This window comes from Vidua chalybeata, chromosome 19, assembly GCF_026979565.1.
Source record: "Vidua chalybeata isolate OUT-0048 chromosome 19, bVidCha1 merged haplotype, whole genome shotgun sequence".
NCBI lineage: Eukaryota > Metazoa > Chordata > Aves > Passeriformes > Viduidae > Vidua > Vidua chalybeata.
Window position 1 is genome coordinate 2,398,986 of NC_071548.1, and position 23,022 is coordinate 2,422,007.

The 23,022-nt window shown below is 49.0% G+C and overlaps 1 protein-coding gene across 1 annotated transcript in view; it reads left to right on the forward strand.

Moving 5' to 3' along the window:
• Positions 1-16,484, forward strand: part of LOC128797640 (heparan sulfate glucosamine 3-O-sulfotransferase 3A1-like) — a 32,873-nt gene extending 16,389 nt beyond the window's left edge. The window contains exon 2 of the mRNA XM_053960386.1: positions 15,839-16,484. Coding sequence (XP_053816361.1) covers positions 15,839-16,457 — 619 coding nt within the window. The 3' untranslated portion in view covers positions 16,458-16,484. The remainder of the gene's footprint in view (positions 1-15,838) is intronic.
• The last annotated feature ends 6,538 nt before the right edge of the window (positions 16,485-23,022 follow it).

The window sequence follows — 23,022 nt, forward strand, 5'->3', positions numbered from 1 at the left end:
AAGTAATGCTTCAGGGGTCACACTGCTGCACTGCTCCGGTGCACGATTTGCAAACTAAATAAAGGATCTGAGTGAGTTTTAAGTGCCTAACTCCCTTAGGCCCCTTTGGAAAAAACCCCACTGGAGTAACTAAGAAGCTTTCACTGTGCGTTTGCAGAAACATTAATCCTCCCCGCTATGTCACGTCTCTTTGATCACAATTCAAAATCTTCATCTCCAGGGGTCCTGTCTGGGCTTTCCAAAGTGGAAAGAGCTGAGCTCCCAAGGCTCAGAATCCTCTCCCAAATCCCTCCGTGGCTCTCTGTGTTGGAATGGAGAGATCCCACCGTGTCAGGGATCCCCGTGGTCCCACTTCCCTGCAAGGTGGGACCCAGCACGGGGTGATGGGTGACTCTTGTGGTGGGCTGTGGGGTTTAAAATCCCTGCTGCTCTCCAGTGTCAGCGTGGGCTTAGTCAGTTCTTCCAGTGTTTCCTTACGTATTCCCAGGAAGCAATGATGGAAGAGGAAGAGGGTTTTGTCTTTGGATGCTGAGAAATTAATGGTGAAGGAGGGTTGGTCTTGCTAGGCAGGGCAGCCCTGGAAAAGGAGAGGCTGGATTCATCTTCAGGAGCTGATCTGAAGCCTCCAGCCCACGTTCAGAGCTGGGTGAGGAAGAGCAGTGACCTGGATCCAAATGACTCAAGTTGACTTATGAACTTGAGGTCAATAATTGTTTTGGTTTTTTTTTTCATTCATCTGTATTCTGGAGAACACTTCATCTTTCTTTCTTTTTAGTTGTTTTCTTCTTTTCACATTATTGAGCCGTATTCACTCTGAACAACCTCGGTGTCACAGTACTGCCCAAGCCTGAGCCTCCACATCCCTTCCCTGTGACACGAGGGTGGCACAAACCTACAGAGCAGCCAGAGCTGAGCTGGCTGCTGTGCCCTTTACTCATGAAATTCAGATCTGCTGCAAACTAAAACTTCCTGAAACATGTCAGGTGACTCCGATGCTGGATCAGACAGTGATGCAATCCCTGGGAGAAGGTGGAATTGCTGAGCTCAGGGAAGAGCTCTTGCTGCATGATCTTGTGAGTAGTGGCTAAACTCCTTGCCTTGACTGTGGGGCTGGAGACACCAGTGTCCATCTCTGTGCAGCTTCCTCAGAAGCCAGAGCTTGCAAATTAGGCCAGGAAGAATATTTTTCAGCTTTTTGGAGACTTTTGTCCCCTTTGCACTTGACTGCTTTGCTCTGGGAATGAAAGTACAGAGCCCTTTCCCAGCCATTAAAGTTTCATTTAGCAAAAGGACAAAGAATTGGCACAGGAAGGATGAAGAACTGCAAGAGTAAACTTGTGTGACTCTATGTATTTTAGATCATAGCCTGAGGTCAGGCTCCCTTTTTTTGTAATACAAATAAAGGGTTTTTTGGCCATGCAGCAGCAGGAGATGTGTAGTGATACATAAAAATGTCACTTTTCAGCATAATTTAAGGAAGAACCTCTGTTCTGCACAGTGAGGTCCTTTGAGGTGTCTGGGTGTTCCCTAAAACCCTCTGCAGGCACAGATGCACACACAGATGTACACACACCATCTCCAGCAGTGCAGGCCATGCCACAGGAATTTCCAAAACTTTATCATAATCTCTGCTGAACTGTTTAGGACTCCACAACAATATCCTGGCTGACAGATCCTTTTACCTCTGCAGATAAGGGAGAAAATGCATCTCCTTGCTCCCAGAGCCCCAGCAGCCAGTTCATAATCTCCAGAGACACAAGTGTGTCCAGAACTCCCCAGGTGTGGCTGGAGAAGTCCCCAGTGGGTCCCAGCCTGCTGCATCCCCTGCCTATTTCCAATATTATTTCTCTAACTCCAGCTTCAGCTGCCTTAATTTATCTAGTTTAGTCCCTGCACTCTCTAGATTCTGATTTTCAGTCTCTGAGATTTGGTGGCATTTCTTCAGAGGGAAGGAGAATGGAGGAACACTGTGGGGTTTTTTTTTGTTTGGTTTTTTTTTTTTGGTTTTTTTTTTCACAAATCACCTCCATTTAGTGTTTTTTCTGTGTCCTTCCAATATTCAGTCAACATTTTATTCCCCTCTACATTGCCTGCAGCTTCTCAACCACCACCCCTCTCTCCAGCTCCAGTTCCCACCCTGCCTCCTCTCCCATCCTTCTCCTTTTCCTCGGGAGGAGCACGTGCACTGCAGTGAGTGTGCATGGCCTGCACTTGCACCGAGGAAGAATGAGGCAGACATGGAGAAGAGCAAATTGCATTGTGTATTGCAGGCAATAATGCAGCTCCCAGGGGGCAGAGATAATGTAGTGAGAGACAAAGGAACAACAGTTTTTGCTGGCCTGAGCACTCACTTGATTGTGGCCTTTCTGGAATTATGCCAGACTTCTCCTGGGTGATTGTTTGACTTTTTGGCTTTTCACTTTTGTCTGGCTTCCTCTGAATCAAGCCCCAGAGCTGATAAGGGATCAGGATGTGGGCAGAAGCATCCCCCAGCACCAGGGATGGGGTTATTTTCAAGCTGGCTGTGATTTTTGGGGTTTGTCTGTCTGGGGGACTTTTTCTGGAGAACTGGTGGTTTGGGTTCCATTTTCTGGTGGGGGCAGATGTGCCATTGGCAGTGGGAGGGAAGCAGTGAAGATTCCCTGAGTTTTGGGTGCAGAAAGAGGCATCAGGATGAAACTGCTGGCATCAGCCACACAGTGTGTGAGTCCCCAGGCCACATCTGGGTTTGGGGTTCTTGCAGGGCACAATGGGGCTGGTGATCCATGGGTTTGCAGGACACTGAACTGTCCCTGTGATGGGGATGGATTTCCTCAGCAGCCTAGGTGGTGAGAAGCTGGTGAGAAGCTCCACCAGCTTTTGGAAAAATCCCATCCGGGATGTTTGCCTGGGGGCTCCCCAAAGTTGCTCTGCAGAGACAGCCAAGGCTCTAAGATGTGCTTTGGACTCTTCTCTCTTCCCTCTTCCTCTTCCTCTTCCTCTTCCTCTTCCTCTTCCTCTTCCTCTTCCTCTTCTCTTCTCTTCTCTTCTCTTCTCTTCTCTTCTCTTCTCTTCTCTTCTCTTCTCTTCTCTTCTCTTCTCTTCTCTCTTCTCTCTTTTCTCTTTTCTCTTTTCTCTTCTCTTTTCTCTTCTCTTTTCTCTTCTCTTTTCTCTTCTCTTCTCTTTTCTCTTCTCTTTTCTCTTTTCTCTTCTCTTTTCTCTTCTCTTCCTCTCCTCTTCTCTTCCTCTCCTCTCCTCTCCTCTCCTCTCCTCTCCTCTCCTCTCCTCTCCTCTCCTCTCCTCTCCTCTCCTCTCCTCTCCTCTCCTCTCCTCTCCTCTCCTCTCCTCTCCTCTCCTCTCCTCTCCTCTCCTCTCCTCTCCTCTCCTCTCTCCTCTCCTCTCCTCTCCTCTCCTCTCCTCTCCTCTCCTCTCCTCTCCTCTCCTCTCCTCTCCTCTCCTCTCCTCTCCTCTCCTCTCCTCTCCTCTCCTCTCCTCTCCTCTCCTCTCCTCTCCTCTCCTCTCCTCTCCTCTCCTCTCCTCTCCTCTCCTCTCCTCTCCTCTCCTCTCCTCTCCTCTCCTCTCCTCTCCTTTATCCCTTCTGCTTTTTCTGTCTTGTCTTTCCACCTTTCTGAGACGTAAGCAAATTCCAGGAAGGCATCAGTTGTCTTTAACACCCAGAGGAAAAATCGAAGGGAAGGGTTCAATTACCCACATGAAAAATGAGTCTCCTAACAGAGGTCTATCCATTTGCTAGTTGTGCTTGTTTTAAAACTGAGTTATAGAGACTGCACATTTTTCCAAAGACAAATGCATTAATTTTTCTCCAAACAGACAAGAGAGAAGCAGAGGGAAAATAAGATAATAAGAGTTTCCACAGTGATTTATATGCCTTTGTGAAAAATAATGGGGGCAGACAGCAGTGTGCTCCAGCAGCTGGGAGGAAGGGGCAGGGGGGTGGCAGGGACGACTGCAAGGAAAACTGCCAGAAGTCCAAGTCTGATTGTTGGTTTTAGATGATATAAGATCACTTTATGTCTCTGACTGGCTTGAAAAATCTCTCTTTCTCTCCCTCTCTCTATATATACACATATAAAATATAGACCATATGATGCACTTAAAACCAGCACAGTCTGTGGTGTTTATACAGGAAAGGATTGTGTTTCTGGCCGACCTCTCCCCAGCCCTCCTTCTTCTGACGAAGGATAAACTGGGACCTTTAGAAAACAAAGTGGTGGCTGCAATTTTTAACAGATTTGCTCTTGTATATATTTATACAGGGCAGGCGAGCCCTTCCCCAGGGCTGTCTGCCTGTGCCTGTGGGCAGGCACCAGGGGGGTTGAGTTTATTTTTTTTTTTATCTGTTCACTTTGGTTTGATTTATATGGTAAAGGAGATATTTTTATTACAGTGCATAGTAAATTGGGTTTCTTTATTGCTCATGAGAGCTGTTTCCCAAAATTGGAATATTTATATAGTACACTGATTGCAATGTATTTCTGATCTTGATGTCTAACTGTAGGGAATAAAAAAAAATTACAGAAAATCAGATTTTTTTAAGAAAACCTGCAACGTCTCTTGAAATAAGATAAAACTTTTTCTCGAGATGATGATGTGGCACTCAGCAGCTCCCAGGAAATCATCTTAGTTTGGTGACTAAAGACTTTTGGTGGGAACTGGAGGCTCTGGAAGGTTTAGAAGCAGTTTTGTGGTTTGTCCATTGGTGTAATCCACAGGAAACACATCCGTGAGGCCAAAGGCCACCAGGGCTGTGGTACCTCCAGAGATGTTTCTCTGCAATTATAGGAATGATTCAATGAATTAATCCCCAGTTGGTTTCCCAGCAGAAAATCCTGCAGCGTTCAGATGGATGTGAGAGTGGAGGGAGGCTGGAAGTGATGCTTTAAAGCAAAACTTAAATCTGTTCCAGGGCAGATGGTTAATTGTGTAGTTCAATTTATTTGCCTAATGCAAATCACGTCCCATTTGCCCATGGCGCCAGGAGAACCAGATTCCTGTTTGTTTTGCTAAAAGCTGATGTTTCAGGGAACATTCTGCAGCTCCCACGTGAACCTCCCACTGATGGCCCCAGAGGAGGATGACTTGCACACAGGACAAGCAGTGGTTCCCATGGAAAGGTGCTGGGATGGGGATAAGCTGCCAGCACCACGTTGGCTTGCAAGGTTCAGCCTCTCATGCTCGTGGCTCCAGACCTGAGGAGGTGCTTTAGCATCCTCTTTTCCCATTCCCAAGCCAGGCTCCAGGAAGTGTCTGTGGGGCTGCATTCCTGCTTTGGGCCAGGAGGCTGTTTCTCTGGGAACTTCCCAACTTCCCAAAAGGGCCTAATTGAAGCCTGTGGAGATTTTTTTTTCACAGATTCATGGCTTTTCAAAGGAGAAATTTGCATATTAATAAGAAGCTGTTCAGACTGATTGGCTTAATGTGTTTGGTGTAAGTATAATTAAATGTCAAGGGAAATATATCATGAAGTAATGAACCTGGAGTTAATTTATCAAAAAAAAAAAAAAACGAATCCTAAAGAGGGAGACACTTCCAATAACAAACAGTTCTTTAACCTTCCTCCTTAAGATGATTTGCTTAGTCAGGGCTGAAATGTGTGGTCTTGGAGATCCTTGAGTGAGAGAGACATGAGGTGGTTGTTGGTTTGGGGATGGATGTTTTTCCATACTCCCCCAATGGCAGAGCCTTCTGTCCTGGCTGAGCCAGAGGGTTCCCCCAGGTCCAGGTGCAGTCCTGGTCCCTCCAAGCCCAGCAGCAGCTCCTGTGAGGATGTCTGGGAGGATGTACCCGTGTAAGACTTCAGAATGTGTCGGAACCCAAGGTGTCCCTCAGACACTCTTGGATGTTCCGGGTCCAGGGCAGAAGCCTCTGAGACCCTGGCAGGCAGCAGGAAACCCCTGTGGTTTTGAGTTTGACCCATGGAACAATTTACCAACTTTGCAGGAAGAACAAGAAATCACAAAAGTTTAGATATTATAATAGAAGTAATCACAAAGTAAAAGGAAGGATTTTTGAATGCTGTACAGGGGGGGTTTAGGCCTTGTACAGAGGGGTCTGAGTTTTGTACACGGGGGTCAGAAGTTCTAAGATGGAGGGATTTGGGCGTGCCCTGTCCTCCTTCTTTCTCCTTCCTGTCCCCCATGTTCTTGTTGATGTTGGCACTCACAGATTGGTTTAGAGTAGAAAGCCACTGTTCAATATAGGTGATAGGCTTTGGGGAAAAACTATAAACATTTAATAGGTAATGTGTGATATAAAAGATGGCACCAGCCCCTTGGGAGAAGAAGACGAAGGGAGACGAAGACGGAGGGAGACGGAGAGAGACACAAAGGGAGAAAGAGTCAGGGACAATGTCAGGGAGTCTGTGTGCCTTGAGATTATTGCAATAAACTGCCTTGAGACCAGACGACTGAAGACTACTGAGTCTTTCTTTGAAGACACAGGTTGGAGGAGAGACTTTACCACCACCTGGAGTCACCCCAATGTGGGGGAAGACTCCGACAAGAATGAGATTGAGATTTATTTATATCAGGTGCTGGGCCATCTGTACCCATTTTTTTCCTCATCCCTCAGTCTTTACTCTTTGAACTTTTCAGAACACGTGCCATCTCCTGCTCTGTTCGCATCCTAGCTGGGCACAAACCCCAGCCCACACAGGCACATCTTTAAAACAAGCAAAAATTGCAATGCAGGTGCCAAAACTGGATGGTTTAAGATTATAACTGAGGAAGGTGAGGTCCAGGCTGAAGGCTGTGCTGACCCCTGTCAAGTTTGTGGCTCCTGGCATCCTTCTGTGTGCTGGAAAGAGCCTGGAAGCTCCCTCTCCATGGTGCAGGCATGCAGTGGACAAACAGGCAAGGACTTCCCAGCAAAACTCTGCTTTAGGTGAGTGCTGGCTTCATGGCATTCGTGTCCAGCCATGTCCTCTGCTGTCCTCTCCCAGCAGTGGCTGACCCTCGTGCGTGCTGGGATGGCAAAGGGGAGCTCTTGATTTGCACTTGCAAGGGATGTAAAAGGATCCTGTCCATTGTCTCAGCTGAAAAATCCTCCTTTGGCATGACATGACATAGAGGGGAGTCAGCAGGTTGTAATAAAGGATCCCCTTTCACTTGGGACTGGCATTGGAAATGTGATGAAATCACTGTGAGCCTGGTTTCCTCCCTTGTAAGAATCAGCTGGTGCTGCAAGAATTTGGCAAAGCTCCTTATGAGTGGAGCTCTGCCCACTGCTGGGGTTAAGCTGCCCCTGGGGGAGGTACATGGTGCTGGAGAGACCAGAGGTGATGAGCGTTGGGTCCAGGTCTGATGGGACAGGAGGAGTTTGTCCTTCCCAGTGCAGGAGTTACCCTGCTCACTGGAGCTGCTGGGAGTGCTGGGAGAGGGGCTCTAAGGCTGGGTTAAAGAGCTCATGGCCAGCCCAAGGGGGAAGCACTGCAGACATGGCTGATGAACCAGCCCCAACCCTGGCAGAGAAAGATCCTTTAGAAGATGCCTGGTGGTGTCTCCATTCCCATACAAAGGATGGACACATTTGAAGGGGCTGTGACCAAGAGCCCCGGGGCTCTTCATCTCCTCCTGGTAGGCAGAGGGCTGGGATTTACCAGCAATTAGCCATTGGAAAGAAAACAAATCTGAAACACCCCTTTTCCAAACCCAGCTGGACAGCCCAGAGGAGCTGGTAGTGCCACCTGTGATTGCCTCAGCTCCGATGAGTTTCTTGTTCCAGCAGAGAAAATCAATGGCTTGCAGGGCTAATGACACCAGGGAGTTTCTGCTTGTCAATAGCACTTAGGCACTGCTGGTCTGCAGATGTGCTTTCCAGCAGGGTGGATTTTTTTGGGAACCTCTTGGCACAGTTTCCTCTCCCAGACTGGTCACGGGATGCTGGGACGCCGGGATCGCTTCTCAGCACAAAGTGGCCCCTGGGCACCTGCGTGAGCACAGCACTCCCCACTACCTGCTGCCCTCAAAGCAGCAGCTCAGCCCGTCAATAATTCATCAGAGCAATTAGACAGGGGGTTTGCGTGCTGTAATTAGCTGTGATCCACACACTCTGCATCCCCGGGAGAGCAGGGGGACAGGACTGGGCACGGGAGGCACCGCGGGGGCACGGGGCTGGCGAGCAGAGCCCCCTCTTTGCGTGCAGATGCTGCCCCTGTCTGCACAGCCCCGGGGCTCTGCAGCCAGGGCAGTGACACAAAGGGCAGTGACACGAAGGGCAGTGACACAAGGTCACACTGTGCTGCTCTGACGGGGTCTCCTGGGGGTGTGTGACCCCCTTGTCTTGGGGACACCGCTGTTCCCCGCCTTGGCTCCCTGTGGCTTGGCTGCTCTGCCCTCAGCCTGGGATTGTTTGATCTCTACAGCTCCCTGAAAAGTGTTTGCAGTCAGGTGCAAATTTCTCCTTTGAAAAGCCATGAATCTGTGAAAAAAAATCTCCACAGGCTTCAATTAGGCCCTTTTGGGAAGTTCCCAGAGAAACAGCCTCCTGGCCCAAGGCAGGAATGCAGCCCCACAGACACTTCCTGGAGCCTGGCTTGGGAATGGGAAAAGAGGATGCTAAAGCACCTCCTCAGGTCTGGAGGCACGAGCATGAGAGGCTGAACCTTGCAAACCAGCGTGGTGCTGGCAGCTTATCCCCATCCCAGCACCTTTCTGCAGGCAACACTGACAGAACCAGAGGACACAGCCTCGACCTGCACCAAGGGAAATACAGGTTGGATATCAGGAAAAAGTTTTTTACAGAAAGGTGATAAAGTTCTGGAATGGCTGCCCGGGGAGGTGGTGCAGTCACCATCCCTGGGTGTGTTTAACACAGACTGGATGTGGCACTGGGTGCCAGGGTTTGGTTGAGGTGCTGGGGCTGGGTTGGACTCGATGATCTTGAAGGTCTCTTCCAACCCAGAGATTCTGTGAATTCTGTGGTTGTTGCTGCTCCTCCTGAGCAAGGTCACAGCCAGAGGTGCAGGAAGGATCTTTGCCTCTGGAGTTATCAGCAAACAAGCTGCATTCTCCATGGCATTCCTTAGATGGATTTCCCAGCTCCTCAGGAAGGGATGAGGCTTCCTGGCTGTGACAGGGTGGTACCAGCTGTTGCCTCCTTCAGTGCTGCACTGGGAGCTTGGTGTCCCAGTCCATTTTGGAGGCAGTGAGATTCATGGAGTGGTTTGTTCTCAAATGCTGAGGTGGTTCAACCCAGCAGTGGAAGGAGGGGAGGTGCCCGTGGCACTTGGTGTGCAACTGGGAGGTTCTGCTGAGCACCCCTGGTGTGGGAAATGGATTTGTAGAGAATCCTCAAAGCCTGACAGAAGGCTCACACAGTGTGCATCTGTATGCAAACCTTGAGATAAGGAATGCTGACTTGGAAATGCCATGGAATAGGACAGACACTGTTGAGAGAGAAATGGAGCTAGAAACAAGTTGCCAAGGATGGCCTTGCAAAAAAAGACTATATATATGATATATATATATGATATATATTATATAGAGAGAGATAAATAGAGATTTATATGGAGAAATAGAACCATGAAAAATGCATTGTAGTAGGGGTAATTTTAGATGATTGGCTTTAAGGAGATTTACAGCATGGTGTGGCAAAAGCTGATAGGCCAAAAAACACTTATAATGTATTGTAATTAAGAAATATGATATAGATATATACACAGATATATATGGAGAAATGAAACTATGAAAGATGCACTGTATCAGGACCCATGAAGAGTAATTTTAGATGATTGGCATTAAGGTATTATAGGATGGTGTGGTAAAAGTTGATAGGTTAAGAAACATTTATAGTGTATTGTAATTAGGAAACAGTTGGCTTCTGATTGTGATGATGTGAATTATAGCATCTGTATTGTCTCACCCTTCACATGAGACTGAAAATGGAATGAAAGTTTTTAAAACACCTCTCAGTTACCCCATCTCTGGGTCAGAAAAGGGCTTAACCCAACACTCTGGCACAGCCCTTGGCTTGTGGGACACACGGACACCTCTGCCAGGATGTGATGGTGGGCACAGCATGGATGGGCACGGCTGCCTGCCCTGTCCCACTGTCACCCTGCCCTGCTGCACGGGCTGGGTTTGGGGCTGGGAGCCCTGGCTGTGCTCAGTGCTGGGGGTTTGGCTGGGGCCACAGAAGACACCTCGGGAGCTGTGGGGGCTGCATTTCAGCTGGAGGCTTGCACCCATGTCAGTCAGACTTAAACTTCAGAGGGAGCTTAGCTGGAAGGAGAGGAGGGAGGGACAGGAAGGCAGTTTTGCTGAGATGCTGCTTGACAGACACAGTGTGGAAACAGCTGCTGCTGGCTGCAGATGTAATGAGATCCATAAATACTGAGGCTTGCTCAAATAAACGCCAGCATGTGCTGCAAGGATGGGCTCAGGAGCTCCCAGAGCCCTCCCTGTGTGCCAGCAGCAGCCACAGAGGGCAGATTTGGGGGCTGGGGGCAGGAGAGGCTCTGCCTCTGGAGAGCACTGTGTTTGGGAAGGTGGCATAGAAATGGTGTGCCTGTTTGTCCCCAGCATGGGGGCTGTGACCAGCGCAGTCACCCAGCAGTGTGATGTGCTCTGGCACAGGCGTAGGTGGCTGCCTGCCACCAGGTCTGCTTTTTGGGGTACTTTTGTGAGTTCCTGAAAGTGTCAGCATGTCCCATGTGCTCTGACAGCTGTCCCTCTCATCCCAGCAGAGCTCAGTGCACTGCATCCACAGGCTCCCAGAATGGTTTGGCTTGGAAGGGGCACTAGAGCTCATCTCGTGCCAAGGTGGGCAGGGACACCTTTCACTAGCCCACGTTGCCCCAAGCCCTGTCCAGCCTGGCTTTGAACACCCCCCTGGGCAACCTGTGACAGGATCTCAGCACTCTCATGGTAAAGAATTTCTTGTTGATAGCTGATCTGCTTTCGTCACACTTCAGCTCCTCTGGAGTACTGGAGATGGTGAAACCTGTGTGCTGGGAGGGGCCTCACTGCACTGGGCACGGGGACCATGCCATGGTGGCAGGACGGCCACCTCAGCACATCCTGGGGAAGCAAACAACCCAGGGATTGTTCCCTGATAGTGGGAATGAAGCAGTGCTGCTGTGTGGGAGTCCAGCACATCCCTCTGGCTGCCCTGGCTGTCTGAGACCGTGGCAGGGGGCTCAGAGACCCTGGCACGAAGTCAAAATCACCTGTGGCTTCGATTTTAGCCTGTGGAAAAAGCTGCCAACTCTGTGTGAGGAATTACAAGCCACAAGGGTTTGAGTAGTGTGGTGGTTGAATTAACACAGGGTGGAAAAGTAGAATTTTGGGGCTTTTTAGAATGGGGTTCAATGGGACAAGATGGAGGGATTTGGGCGTGTCCTGACCTTCTTCTTCTCCTTGCCCTCCATGTCTCGCTGTGCTGGTGACACTTTTCTGTTGGTTTAAGGCACAGACACACTGCCCAACATCAATGACAGACATTGACACGTTATTGTAACCATGGCACACGGAGTTTTTGGTATAAAATGTGAACACTGCCCTGAGGGCAGACAGAATGCCATGGCCGAGCTGCTGGACAGAGCTCAGCAGGTCAGAGAGAGAATGTTCTAGAGAAGGGAAAATAAACAACCTTGAGAAGCCGACCCTGCACATTCAGACTCCTTCTTTGGCTGCACGGGCTGGGAAATGAGGACTTTTACAATCTTGGGGTCATCCCAACACCCAGACCCCGAGAGTGCTGGACTCCGTTCTGAGCACAGCCAAGGGACAGAGCCACAAGTATTTCAGCAGGTGACACACTCACCCTGCAGGTGATAACACTCATCCTGCGTGGCTTGCAGCACTTCCATGGGGGTGGAAGAGCAGAGACAAAGGAAATTCCAAGGCCCCTGACTTGTTTTGTGAGGGTGCAGCACTCTCTGAGAGATGGCAGTTGTATCACAGATTGTTCCAGAAACACCAGAATTTCCCTGAGCATTGTCCTTATGCAGAGAGAATGCCTCTACAGCAGGATGGGTAAGGACAGGAGAGACCCAGGGCTCCTTGTCCTCTCCTAGGACTGTTCCTGCCTCTTGTTTTGCTCCAAGCTCAGCTTAATCCATCCTCATTAAAATCAGTGGCAAGGGTGTCCTTTTGCTGTTAATGCCAGTTTGGTTTGATTTTACATCCAACAACACAATGAGTGATTTTCTTTTTTCCTTGCAGACCTCTCTGATCTTTTGCCCCTCTCCTTTCAGCTTCCTCAGTCTCACAGCTTTTCTTGGAGGTTTTTATTTTTTTTTAAATCTTTCTCAGTTTCCTGAGATGCATCTTTCCATGTATCGATTTCACCTGAGATCTAAAGGAAGGCAGAGCAGGAGGCTCAGCTCGCTCCCATGTACACTCACAGCTCATCAAAGCAAATACAGAGCCTTGTGAGAGCTGCTTGGGCAGCACAGCCCCTGGGCTTAGCAGCTGGCCTCATGGGAGGGAGGAATTAATCTCTTTAGGCAGCATTTTTGAATTTATGTATCCATACACGCTCCTGGTTACATCAAGTTATCACTCTTGCTAGAGCATCTTTCTTTTCAATCATCTCCTGAACATGCTGTAATGGCACTTCTGGGAGTGTGGGCTGGAGCTGGGGGAAGGGGAGTGCGTGTGAGAGCGAGTTTTGGGTTTTTTTATAAATTCCTGTTGCAGAGTCACTGCTTAAAATGATTTGGAAGAAAAAGAGAGATGGTGGGGGAAGAAGAAGACGAGGTGCTGGTGGCAGCAGTGGCCCAGGGAGCAGCACACACCCCTCTGGGGCTGTGAGGTTGCACCAAGCCACGATGCTGGCTGTGCCTCAGTTTCTCTGCCCTGCTTGTTTGATGGCTCCATGATGGGGAAGGCTCTGTGTTTCCCCCGGGGCTGTCAGCCCTGTCACATGCCTGTCACCACCGTGTCTGGCTCCTTCCTGGGGACAGAATTCTGGCACTGTTTCTGTGGAGAAGTCAGAGATGAAATAAGCCCCCTCAGACAGCTCATTTTCCCTCTCTGCCCTGCTACCCCACCCCATCTAGAGGGTCCCATCCACCCTGTGACCATTCTGGAAGCAGATTTGGCCCTTCCTTACCCTTTCCCACAGGACCCAAGGCTGATTGCAGAGCTGTGGGGCTCTTTCAGAAAGAGCAGCATTTTTTTAATAACAGTTTTCCCTGCAGTGACCCCTTCCGTGGCACCTCCTTCAAAACTTGCCACCACGACAGACTTCCTTTCCCACCAATGCCTCAGGCTGGGGTGCTCCAGATCCCAGCCAGACCCTGGAACATTTCTGGCGAGGAAAATCGAGCTGCAGCAAAGCTGCTGAGCAGGGAAAAGCTAACAGAGGGCAGATTTCCCCTTTGCAGTTTGCTTTAAGGTGTTTGTTCTCAAATCCATTGGCAGCTCATCCCAAGCCATGAAAGCAGGGAGGGTCCTTGGGTGCTCCAACACCACATTATTGTCAGTGGTGATTCCCTTTGTCTTCACATCTTCAGGATGTATGAGAGATCTTTCACACTCCTCAGCTTGCTTATTCCCCAGCCTGAATGTCCCAAAGTCTTGGAGTTTCCCCCAGACAGAAACCCCCAGCAAAGGTTTGGCTTCTCCGGGAGATGTCTTTGCTCAGCCCCTGTGTAAGGTGCTTGCAAAGGGAATTGCTTTAGGAAGGGCCATTCCTTGCTCTCTCATTTGTAACGTAACAGCCTGGGGTTTGGTTATTATTGCTGGTTTTAGCTGCTGTTGCCTTTTCATTGTTGCTTTTTTGATAGATGGGTTCAATTTTGCTGGCATATTGCACAGGTTTGCAAGCCAGATGTTGCTGCTGCAGGATGGTTGCAGGGAGGCGGGCAGGGAGCAGTTCATCTCACACACGGGGTCAGAGCCAGGGGGTCAGGGTGTGAGGGGCTGCAGCTGCCATGAGAGCTGCTGGTGGCATGGTGTGAACCTCACCGGGGCTGCAGGCACCCCCCCATCCATCCCCCGTTCCCCCTGGGAAGGAAGGGACCGTGGGAAGATCAGCTGTGGAGAGGGAAAGTGCTGAGCATGGACTGGGAGGATGGATTTGTGTGTCACCAAAGGATGGGGGTGGGAATCTGGGGTTTTGTGTGAATCGGACCTAGAGCAGAGGCTGGGCAGAGCTACAGAATAAAGCAGGGATTTATTCAAAGGATCTCCTCCATGGATCCACCTTGGGCAGCACCAGAGCCCAGCCAGGGCTGCACCCAAGATGAACCAAAATGGTCCCAAAATGCACGAGCGCTCCCGGGGGCTCTCACTGGGATCAGCTCTGCTCCATTTGCACCTTGCAGTTCATTGTCCCATTCCAGCTTCAGCCCAGGCACTCCCATCCTGCTTGTTTTTCTCTCTTCAGCCCACGTTGTTTATGCTCTTGGGCCTGAGATTTGGATCATTTGTCCTTGGTGCCCAGCTGGAGAAGGAATTGTTTTGTCTCTCTACTCTGTGAAGAGAGCTCACCGTCCCCTCATATGAAGCTCAGACCCACACACTAAAGCAGCACAGAATGTGAAAAATATAAAAGCTAAAACCTGAGGCATCCTACTGTGTTGTAGGAGTGATGTGTGTGAGGGATGGGATGTGGTGTGGCATGCAGGAGAGGGAGAGGAGCTGGGAGTCACCTGCTCCTGTGGCTCCTACACCTTCCTGGTGTGCCTTGTTTAACATGAAGGAGCTCAGGCTATCCAGCCACCAAATCCTGTGGCTCCTCAGCAAATCACACCCAATCCTGGCCCAGGAGGGCTCTGAACTCTCAGGGGACCATGGAGCAGGATGGACCCTGGCCCGAGCCCCAAGCCCCTTCCCACTTCACTCTAGGAGAGCTTCCCAAAGCAGCTGCTGTGTGGGATGTCTTTGGGTGAAAGAAGGAAATTGCTGAGGTCAGGGGGCTGATGTTGCACATTTTTATGTGGCTCCAACTTGCTGCCTCCTTGGAAATCCCAAAAAATAAAGTCTTGCATCCTGGCCCTTGAAAATTCCCCTGTCCGACAGGAAGGGAGTGTTGTTTCTCCAGGAATTCACTGTTATTCCAGGGAATTTAAGCCTCTGTGCAGGAAACCCCAGTGTGGGCAGGGAGGAATTTAAAGGGGTAGGGCATTAGGATGGTTGAGATGTGCTGTGTTCCTGCCATTGCAAGAAGGGAGCTGGGATCCCATCCAGAGGGCAGGGCTTGAACTGGCAAAATGAATTTGGGCTTGGAGCACAAGCCTTGTGAGGAATGACTGAGGGAGCTGGGGGTGTTCAGCCTGGAGAAAAGGAGACTCAGGGGTGACCTCATCACTCTCTGCAGCTCCTGAAAGGTGGCTGTGCTCAGCTGGGCTTGGGCTCTTTCTCCAGGAACTGACAGAACCAGAGGACACAGCCTCAAGCTGCACCGAGGGAAATAGAGGTTGGATATTAGGAAGAAGTTTTTTACAGAAAGGTGATAAAGTTCTGGAATGGCTGCCCGGGGAGGTGGTGCAGTCACCATCCCTGGGTGTGTTTAACACAGACTGAATGTGGCACTGGGTGCCAGGGTTTAGTTGAGGTGTTGGGGCTGGGTTGGACTCGATGATCTTGGAGGTCTCTTCCAACCCTGTGAATTCTGTGTGAATTATTCTGCGAGTTCAGGTCTAATTCCAGGTAAATGGGCAGTGAAAGGAAGTGGGAAATCAAGGACAAGCTCAGGTGTTTGCAGAATCAGAGCATTGTGGCCTCCTGACAGTAAATGCGAGGAGGGAAGGGCTGGGCCAGAGGCAGGAGGCTCAGGACCACCCTGCCCTTGATCCCCAGGACACCCCCAGAGCTCTGCCCACAATCAGCTCCCCGACCCTGCCCAGGGCGTTTTGGCACTGACATGTCCCTCATTCCCTCTCTGGCAGGGACCTGATGCCCAGGACGCTGGAGGGGCAGATCACCATGGAGAAGACCCCCAGCTACTTCGTCACCAAGGAGGCCCCAGCCCGCATCTCCTCCATGTCCAAGGGCACCAAGCTCATCGTGGTGGTGCGGGACCCCGTGACCAGAGCCATCTCGGACTACACCCAGACGCTCTCCAAGAAGCCTGACATCCCCACCTTTGAGAGCCTGACCTTCAAAAACAGGACTACGGGCCTGATCGACACCTCGTGGAGCGCCATCCAGATTGGCATCTACGCCAAGCACCTGGAGAACTGGCTCCTCCACTTCCCCATCGGGCAGATCCTCTTTGTCAGCGGGGAGAGGCTGATCAGCGACCCCGCGGGGGAGCTGGGCAGGGTCCAGGACTTTCTGGGCCTCAAGAGGATCATCACGGACAAACACTTCTACTTCAACAAAACCAAGGGCTTCCCGTGCCTGAAGAAGGCGGAGGGCAGCAGCAAACCCCACTGCCTGGGGAAGACAAAAGGCAGGACCCACCCTGACATCGACCAGGAGGTGGTGCAGAGGCTGCGGGACTTCTACCGGCCCTTCAACATGAAGTTCTACCAGATGACAGGGCAGGACTTCGGCTGGGACTGAGGCTGAAAGAAATAATTTAAGAAAAGGAAAATATAATATAATATATATATTTTTTTTACGTATCAGTAGAGAGGGGGGGGAAAATGCGAAAAAAAAATAATAGCTGTGCTGAAACATGATTTGCTCTGATTTGATTTTTTTCTTTTTCTTTTTTTTTTTTTTTTTTTTTTACGCTGCTTTGTTTCCTTTCTTCTCTCAGAGAAGAGGTGCTGTGTACATCCAGAAAAGGAGGCTGTGAACAACAGCCTGGTCCTACTGACATGAGCAGCTCCCCTCAATGGGCCCAAGGTTTAGCCCTGCCTCTGTAAAAAAACAGAGGTGCAAAGTTTTCAGTAGTGACACGAGTGCTTGGGGTAGCTCAGAGTCTTCCTGAAAGTTCAGCCAGGTTTGAGCTTGCAAGGGCCATTTTGGCCAGACCTCACCACTTTTGACAATAAAACAAAGGTGGCTTAATACCTAATTTGGCTTTCCAAACGTTACCTTAGGGGATTTTTTATTGCATGAAACATTTGGTGAATTTTGCTTCCACTTACCCAATTTTTTGTTTTACTTTTACCCCCCTTAAAGCAAGCTCTTTTCATCAGCCAAGCTTATTTTTCCTCTTAAGGAAGCCAAAACCAATAATCCTTTGTTTTGTTTTGAGAGAAAATAATTTTGGTAGCCAAAAGTGAAAGAACACAAATGATTCTTTTGACTCTATAATGAAAATTGCCAGGTAGTCAAAAGGCCTCATTCACAGGAGCTGGCTCTAAACCAGTGCTCCCTGTGGCATCCCTTTTGCTACTCTGACAACAAAATGGTTTTCTAAGGTTTTTTTTTTTCTTAAGGGGGACCCATCTGAAGGGATTTTGGGAATGGGAAAAAGGTCCACACTGAGATGATGCTGATGGCACATCCTGAAGGTGTTGGGGGGACCCACCATCCCACCAGGAATGTGCAGAAACTTCTTGGTGTCCAGTGCACATGGTTTAAGCCATAATGATGAATGTTTTAAGCTGGGCCAGTCTTAAATAGACCGGAGGAAGGGTTGGTTGGGAAAAAGTGAACAACAACCATGTCCACAAAGAGGAATGAGAAAAAATAGTTCTTTCCTAAAGGAGAACTGAGGGGGAAGCTGGAAGGTTGTGAAGGGCTTTAAAAACTGTCAGGCAAAACCTTTACCTCGTTTTTTTTAGCTGGTGGAAACGTTTAAGTGACAGAAATATCTGTTAGTGAAGCAGAGTCTTTTATTACCACGGGCTCATTTATCTGCTGGCTCTTGATCTCCAGCACTTCTGAGCTGTGGGAGTACCCAGTTACACCTTGGTGCTGCATGAACCACGTGGTAGTGCTCCCTCTCCTGAGCCCAGCTTTGAAGAGTACCCGAGGGGGCAAAACAAACTGTGTGGGGATCCCCCAGGAGTGTGGTTAGGAAGAAACCTGGGGATGAAGTTTACTGGCAGGATATTAATAAAATCCCAGCAGAGCAGAGATTTCAGAGTCCAAAGAGAATTGGATCAGAAGTTACAATTTCACCTGAGGGGGAAACATTTGGCAAGTGAGGAGAAGGGTTTGGTGACCCACTCAGCCTCATGGCACTGAGTTCCTCTGCACGTGCTGAGCCACAGCTTCTCCTGGCTGCCCTAAACCACCTTTCTACTCAGCCCTACACATCTCCTTGTGTTCCCAAAGATTCTGGAACCTTCCTATCCCCTGAAGACACAAACCCACAGGGTTTTGCCTGCCAGGCCCATTTCCCGAGGGAAAATTCAGCTTCATTCAGCTCGTGAGGCCCCAGGAGCTTCTCCCACAGCTGTCACTGCAAAGCTCTACCTGAGCCCAGGTTCCCATGCCCCAGCTGGTAGAGAAGTGGTGATGGGTTGGTGGTACCAAAGCCAGACTGTGCTCAGCCCCTCTGTCCTGGTGTGGCACAGCTCAGTGCCATGTTCACTACCTCCACTGATGCTTTCACCTCTTCCCCCATTTATGTCCCATTTTAAGGCCTTTTGTGGCAATGCCCCATGCCACATCTGCATAAACACTTCACCTTTCAGCAGGAAGGAGGATGAGGCTCCACACACCCCCCCAACAGTCCCTCTTCTTGCCTGCCTCCCTTCAGCCCCTCAAAATTCACGCAATGCATGACATGAGCAGATCAGAGATGGTCACAGAGCTTTGGCTCCATGAGGCCATGGTCCCTCCCAGCATCTGCAGCTCAAATCAGAAGCTGGGAGAACGCTGGGCTCTTGGTGTCACATCACCCCTCCCCAGTGTGTCACGGGAGGTGAGGGGAGCAATCTGCCTGTGCTGGTCAGAATGGGCATGAGGTGTAGCCAAAAGGATGGCAGGTAATTATTGGGACAGATGTTCTAAGAGCAAGGTTTTTTGGGGCAGGAATGGGGGGTGGACAGCCCTCCATGCTGCGCTCTTTCATTCAAATGGAAAAACCAAGGTGGTAGCGAGGATGAGGCATCAGTCACACACAGGCATAACCAAATGGTGCCAGCACCAGCAAGGCACAAGAGATGAGGTCTTCCCAGCTGAAAAGAAGATTTTAGCATGCCGTTTCTTTGGTATTTCAAGGAGAATTAAGGTTGGGATAATACAGACATGGCTTTGACAAGTTACTGTGGTTTAAGCCCAGCTGGGATCTCAGCCCCACTCACTCCGCAGGTGAGATGGGGGGAGAATTGGAAGAGTAAATCTAAGGAAACCTGTGGGTTGAGATAAAGACAATTTAATAGGTAAAGCAAAAACTACACGAACAAGCAGAGCAAACCAAGAAATTAACTCCAGACTTCCCATGAGTGCTCAGATGCTCGTCCCCAGGACAGCAGGGCTCCCTCACATTTGGAATGATGACGTGAGAAGACAAACACCATCACTCCAAAAATTTCCTGGTTCATTCTTTGCCCACTTTTATATGCTGAGCATGATGCCATATGGTCTGGAATATCCAGGGTCAGCTGTCCTGGCTGTGTCCCCTCCCAGCTTCTTGTGCATCCCCAGCCTCCTCGCTGGAGGCACAGGAAAAGCCTTGATGCTTGTGTAAGAACTGCTGAGCCACACTGAAAACATCCCTGGGTTACCTGTACTGTTCCCAGCACAAATCCAAACCACAGTCCTGTGAACAAAATGAACTCTACCCCAGCCAAAACCAGCAGACAAATATAAACATCACTTACGAGTGTGATGTTTTAAAAAATCAATATAGTTATATTGCCATTTTCTCCCATATAGTCACATTTGCACTACCATAAAGCAGCTTTATAGGGCCACAGACTGGTCTCCCCATATTGCACAAGCTACAGCAATACCAAGCATTTTTTACAGCTGAATATCTGCACCTGCCACCAAATCCCTGCCATTAAATCAGTAGAGCCCTGATATGTACACAAGCCCATCAAATGTGCCTTTAAAAACTCTTCCCAGCACATCAAGCTCAGCCACTTAGGAATACTTTCCCCTAAATGCTTCAGTCTTTTACTCCCCCTCATTTCCAGGGGTTTGAATACCTTGTTGCACACCTTGTAAAGCTATTTAGGGATCTGGGACTGTGATTGATTGGTTTTGATCTGGGCCATAAGTAGTTTTGAAAATCCCTCCACATATGAACAATGGCTTTTAAAAGGAGGTCAGGCAGCCAAATTGCTTTGAACTCTAATAGCATTTAAGCCTCTAAACTCTTTAGGCTTATTTGAAAATCCAGCCATGAAGTTTAGATTATTTTAACCTAAGAAGAATTGGAGGTAAACTATTGAAAACCGCATCCCTTCTGGGCCTGCAGTGCTGAGCACGTGTATTGGAGGAGAAATCAAAAGTAGCTATAAATAAAAAAGTGTTTTCCTTAAAAAAAAAATGCATAAAAATGAAAACATTAACTATTAGAAAATAATTCGGTTATTAAAATGCTTCTGGTCTCAATAATCAAATCTGCCACGAGGCATTGATGAAGCTCAGGCTTATATGTGATGCAACGTTTGGATTTTAGAACAAATCCAGATTTTGGATTGAAGAACCCACACCAACCTTTACAAGGCATCCTATCAGCATCAAGGGCGAAATTGATCATAAGGAAGTTTTATACAATGAGGGTGGTGAGGCCTGGGCTGCCCAGGTGGTGGATTCCCCATCCCTGGAAGTGTCCAAGGCCAGACTGGGATGGTGGAAGGTGTCCCTGGAATGAGATCAGCTTTGTGGTCCCTTCCAATCCAAACCATCCCATGGTTCCATGGTCTTTGAGGAGACAGACACAGCCACAAATGGCACCACAGCTCTCCTGGACCACCAGGAGTGTGGGCTTGGGTGGGCTGAGCACCAGGATTGCCCCAAAGTCCTCAAAAGTCATTTTCCCCCCCTCTGCTGTTGACATGCTTTGGCACAGTTCGTAGAGTTCAGAAAGGTCATTGAAGCTGTGATCTCCCTTTAACCCATCAGCAACAGCTTTCAGCCAAACCTGGAGGGTGGGGAAGCTCTTTGCTCTCTGTTTCAACTGAAAAAAATCAGAGAAATGGGGTTTTCTTTACCAGTGCAGTTTGGCAAGGCAATACCAGGTCTTTCTGCTGCTGTGAAATCCATCGCTGCCATTCCTGGAAGGGCAAGGATGGGGCTGCTGTGCCCCTGGTATCCTTGGTGCTGATTTTGTGCCGCGGGGAATTTTATCAGCTGCTGTGGAACTGCTGCCACTCAATGATCTACACAGCTAAAAGGAGTTTATGCACCAGGGTGCCCTGGAGATCAGTGTGAGAGACTCCTCTGCCTGATGCCAGGGTGGCCTTTGGGAGCAGCACTAAGAAGCTTCCAGCAATATTTTGGCCTTTCCCACCCTGCACAGGGTGATTCTTGCACTGATTCTCAGTTCTCCCACATACACACTTCACACTTCACAGCATCAAGTCTCCACATGAAGGGGAAATATTGCCCATTTTCCTAACCATTAAAATATCCCTTGATTGTAGACAGCAGTTTCTGGGTTTTCTCTCCTCCCTCCCCTTCACTTGGTGATACTGTCACCCTTCTCCCTTTGGTGCTATTTCAGTATGAAAAAAAAAAAAAAAAAGGTTTTAATTTAATTTAAGAATGAAAAAGCACACATTTAATAAAGTTTACGGGTACTGAGAGGCTGTGCTCTCTTTTTGCTGGTGGCAGCAACCTGGAAAGAGGGGAAAGGTTTATGAAAAAAGGGGGAAACCACAAAATTATCCATTTGTGTCTGATTTCAGTCTGCTAAACCTAACTCACTCCATGGCTCAGCCTTCTGTGAACTCCCCAGTGGCAGCTCTGGCATGGTTCCCATGACCTCTTGTTTTCCACCACATCAACATCATTGCTTTAAATTGCAAAAATCAAGGTCAATGCTTTAAATTGCAAAAATTCCTTTCTTTAAATTGCAAAAATCCTCAAAAATTCAGGTCTCCCTATCTCCCCCAGTGCTCACCCCTTTGCTATCCCTGGCCCTGCCACATCCACAGCATTTCTCCACCGAGATGGAAGAATTCCTGCTTCCCCTGACCTGGGTAGCTCAGGAGTGGTCCCAGTTCACAGAGTGTGAAACCCGAGGGGAAAGGAATTCCTCAAGAAATATATACAGTGGAGAAGCCCCCCTGTATCAGGTTTGCTGTGTGGTCAAGTAAAATGATATCCTATTTACTTTTTTAGATGTATAAACAGATTAAGTCCCAGGGAAAATATGCTCCCAAACTTCATAATATTTTATTAAACCACTGAAGTTTAATATAATCTTTTGGCTTCCACAGAAAAATTTTCCATTTCTTTTCTGAGCACCTTTGATTTTATTTTCTTTTAATTACGGCTATCCGGAGTTAACAATCTGGGGTTTGCACTCCACCCAGAAAGGACTATCCAGATTAGAAGTGGGGAATTTTGCTGAAATACAGAAATATCGATGTGGTGGTAAGAAGTCATCGACACCTGGGCAGAAAACTCTGGAGAAGCCAATGTGCAGAGTTAATTCTGCTCAGCCAGGCAGTAACAAGGCTGCATTCCTCAGTTCACAGCATTTATTACCTAAAATATTGGCCAGACACGGCTTTTGTGAAGAGTTATACCTCCTTCATCTTCTGCCTGTCTCCAGCACTGCCCTCGGGCTCAGCACTCATGGACACAGCTCTGGATCCTCATCCATCGGGGTGTGAAGCTGCAGGAGAAGGCCAACACCACGCCGAGCCTCTGGCACACAGCTTGGCTCCTGACCTCCCAGTTCTGCTGGCCAAGGAATATCCTGCAGGCAGCCTGGCTCGTGGGGAAAGCTGCTGGGAGCCAAGCAAAGCCCCTCAAGAAAGACCCAGCACCTGCATTTCCATGTGGTTAATTAGGAATAATAACGGCCATCGTGGTGTCACGGTTCTTCAGACAGCCGTGTGACTTCTGGAGGCCAAATTCGCTGGTGTGAGCGTTACCCGAGGTCCTCAGTGCAGCAGAGGAACTGCAAATGTTGCTTGTTAACCCCACAAGTGTGTCCCTGCAACTCAGATCAGCCCTGGAAATGGAGATCAGCCCTGGAAATGGAGATCAACCCTGGAAATGGAGATCAGCTCCTGGAAATGGAGATCAGCCCTGGAAATGG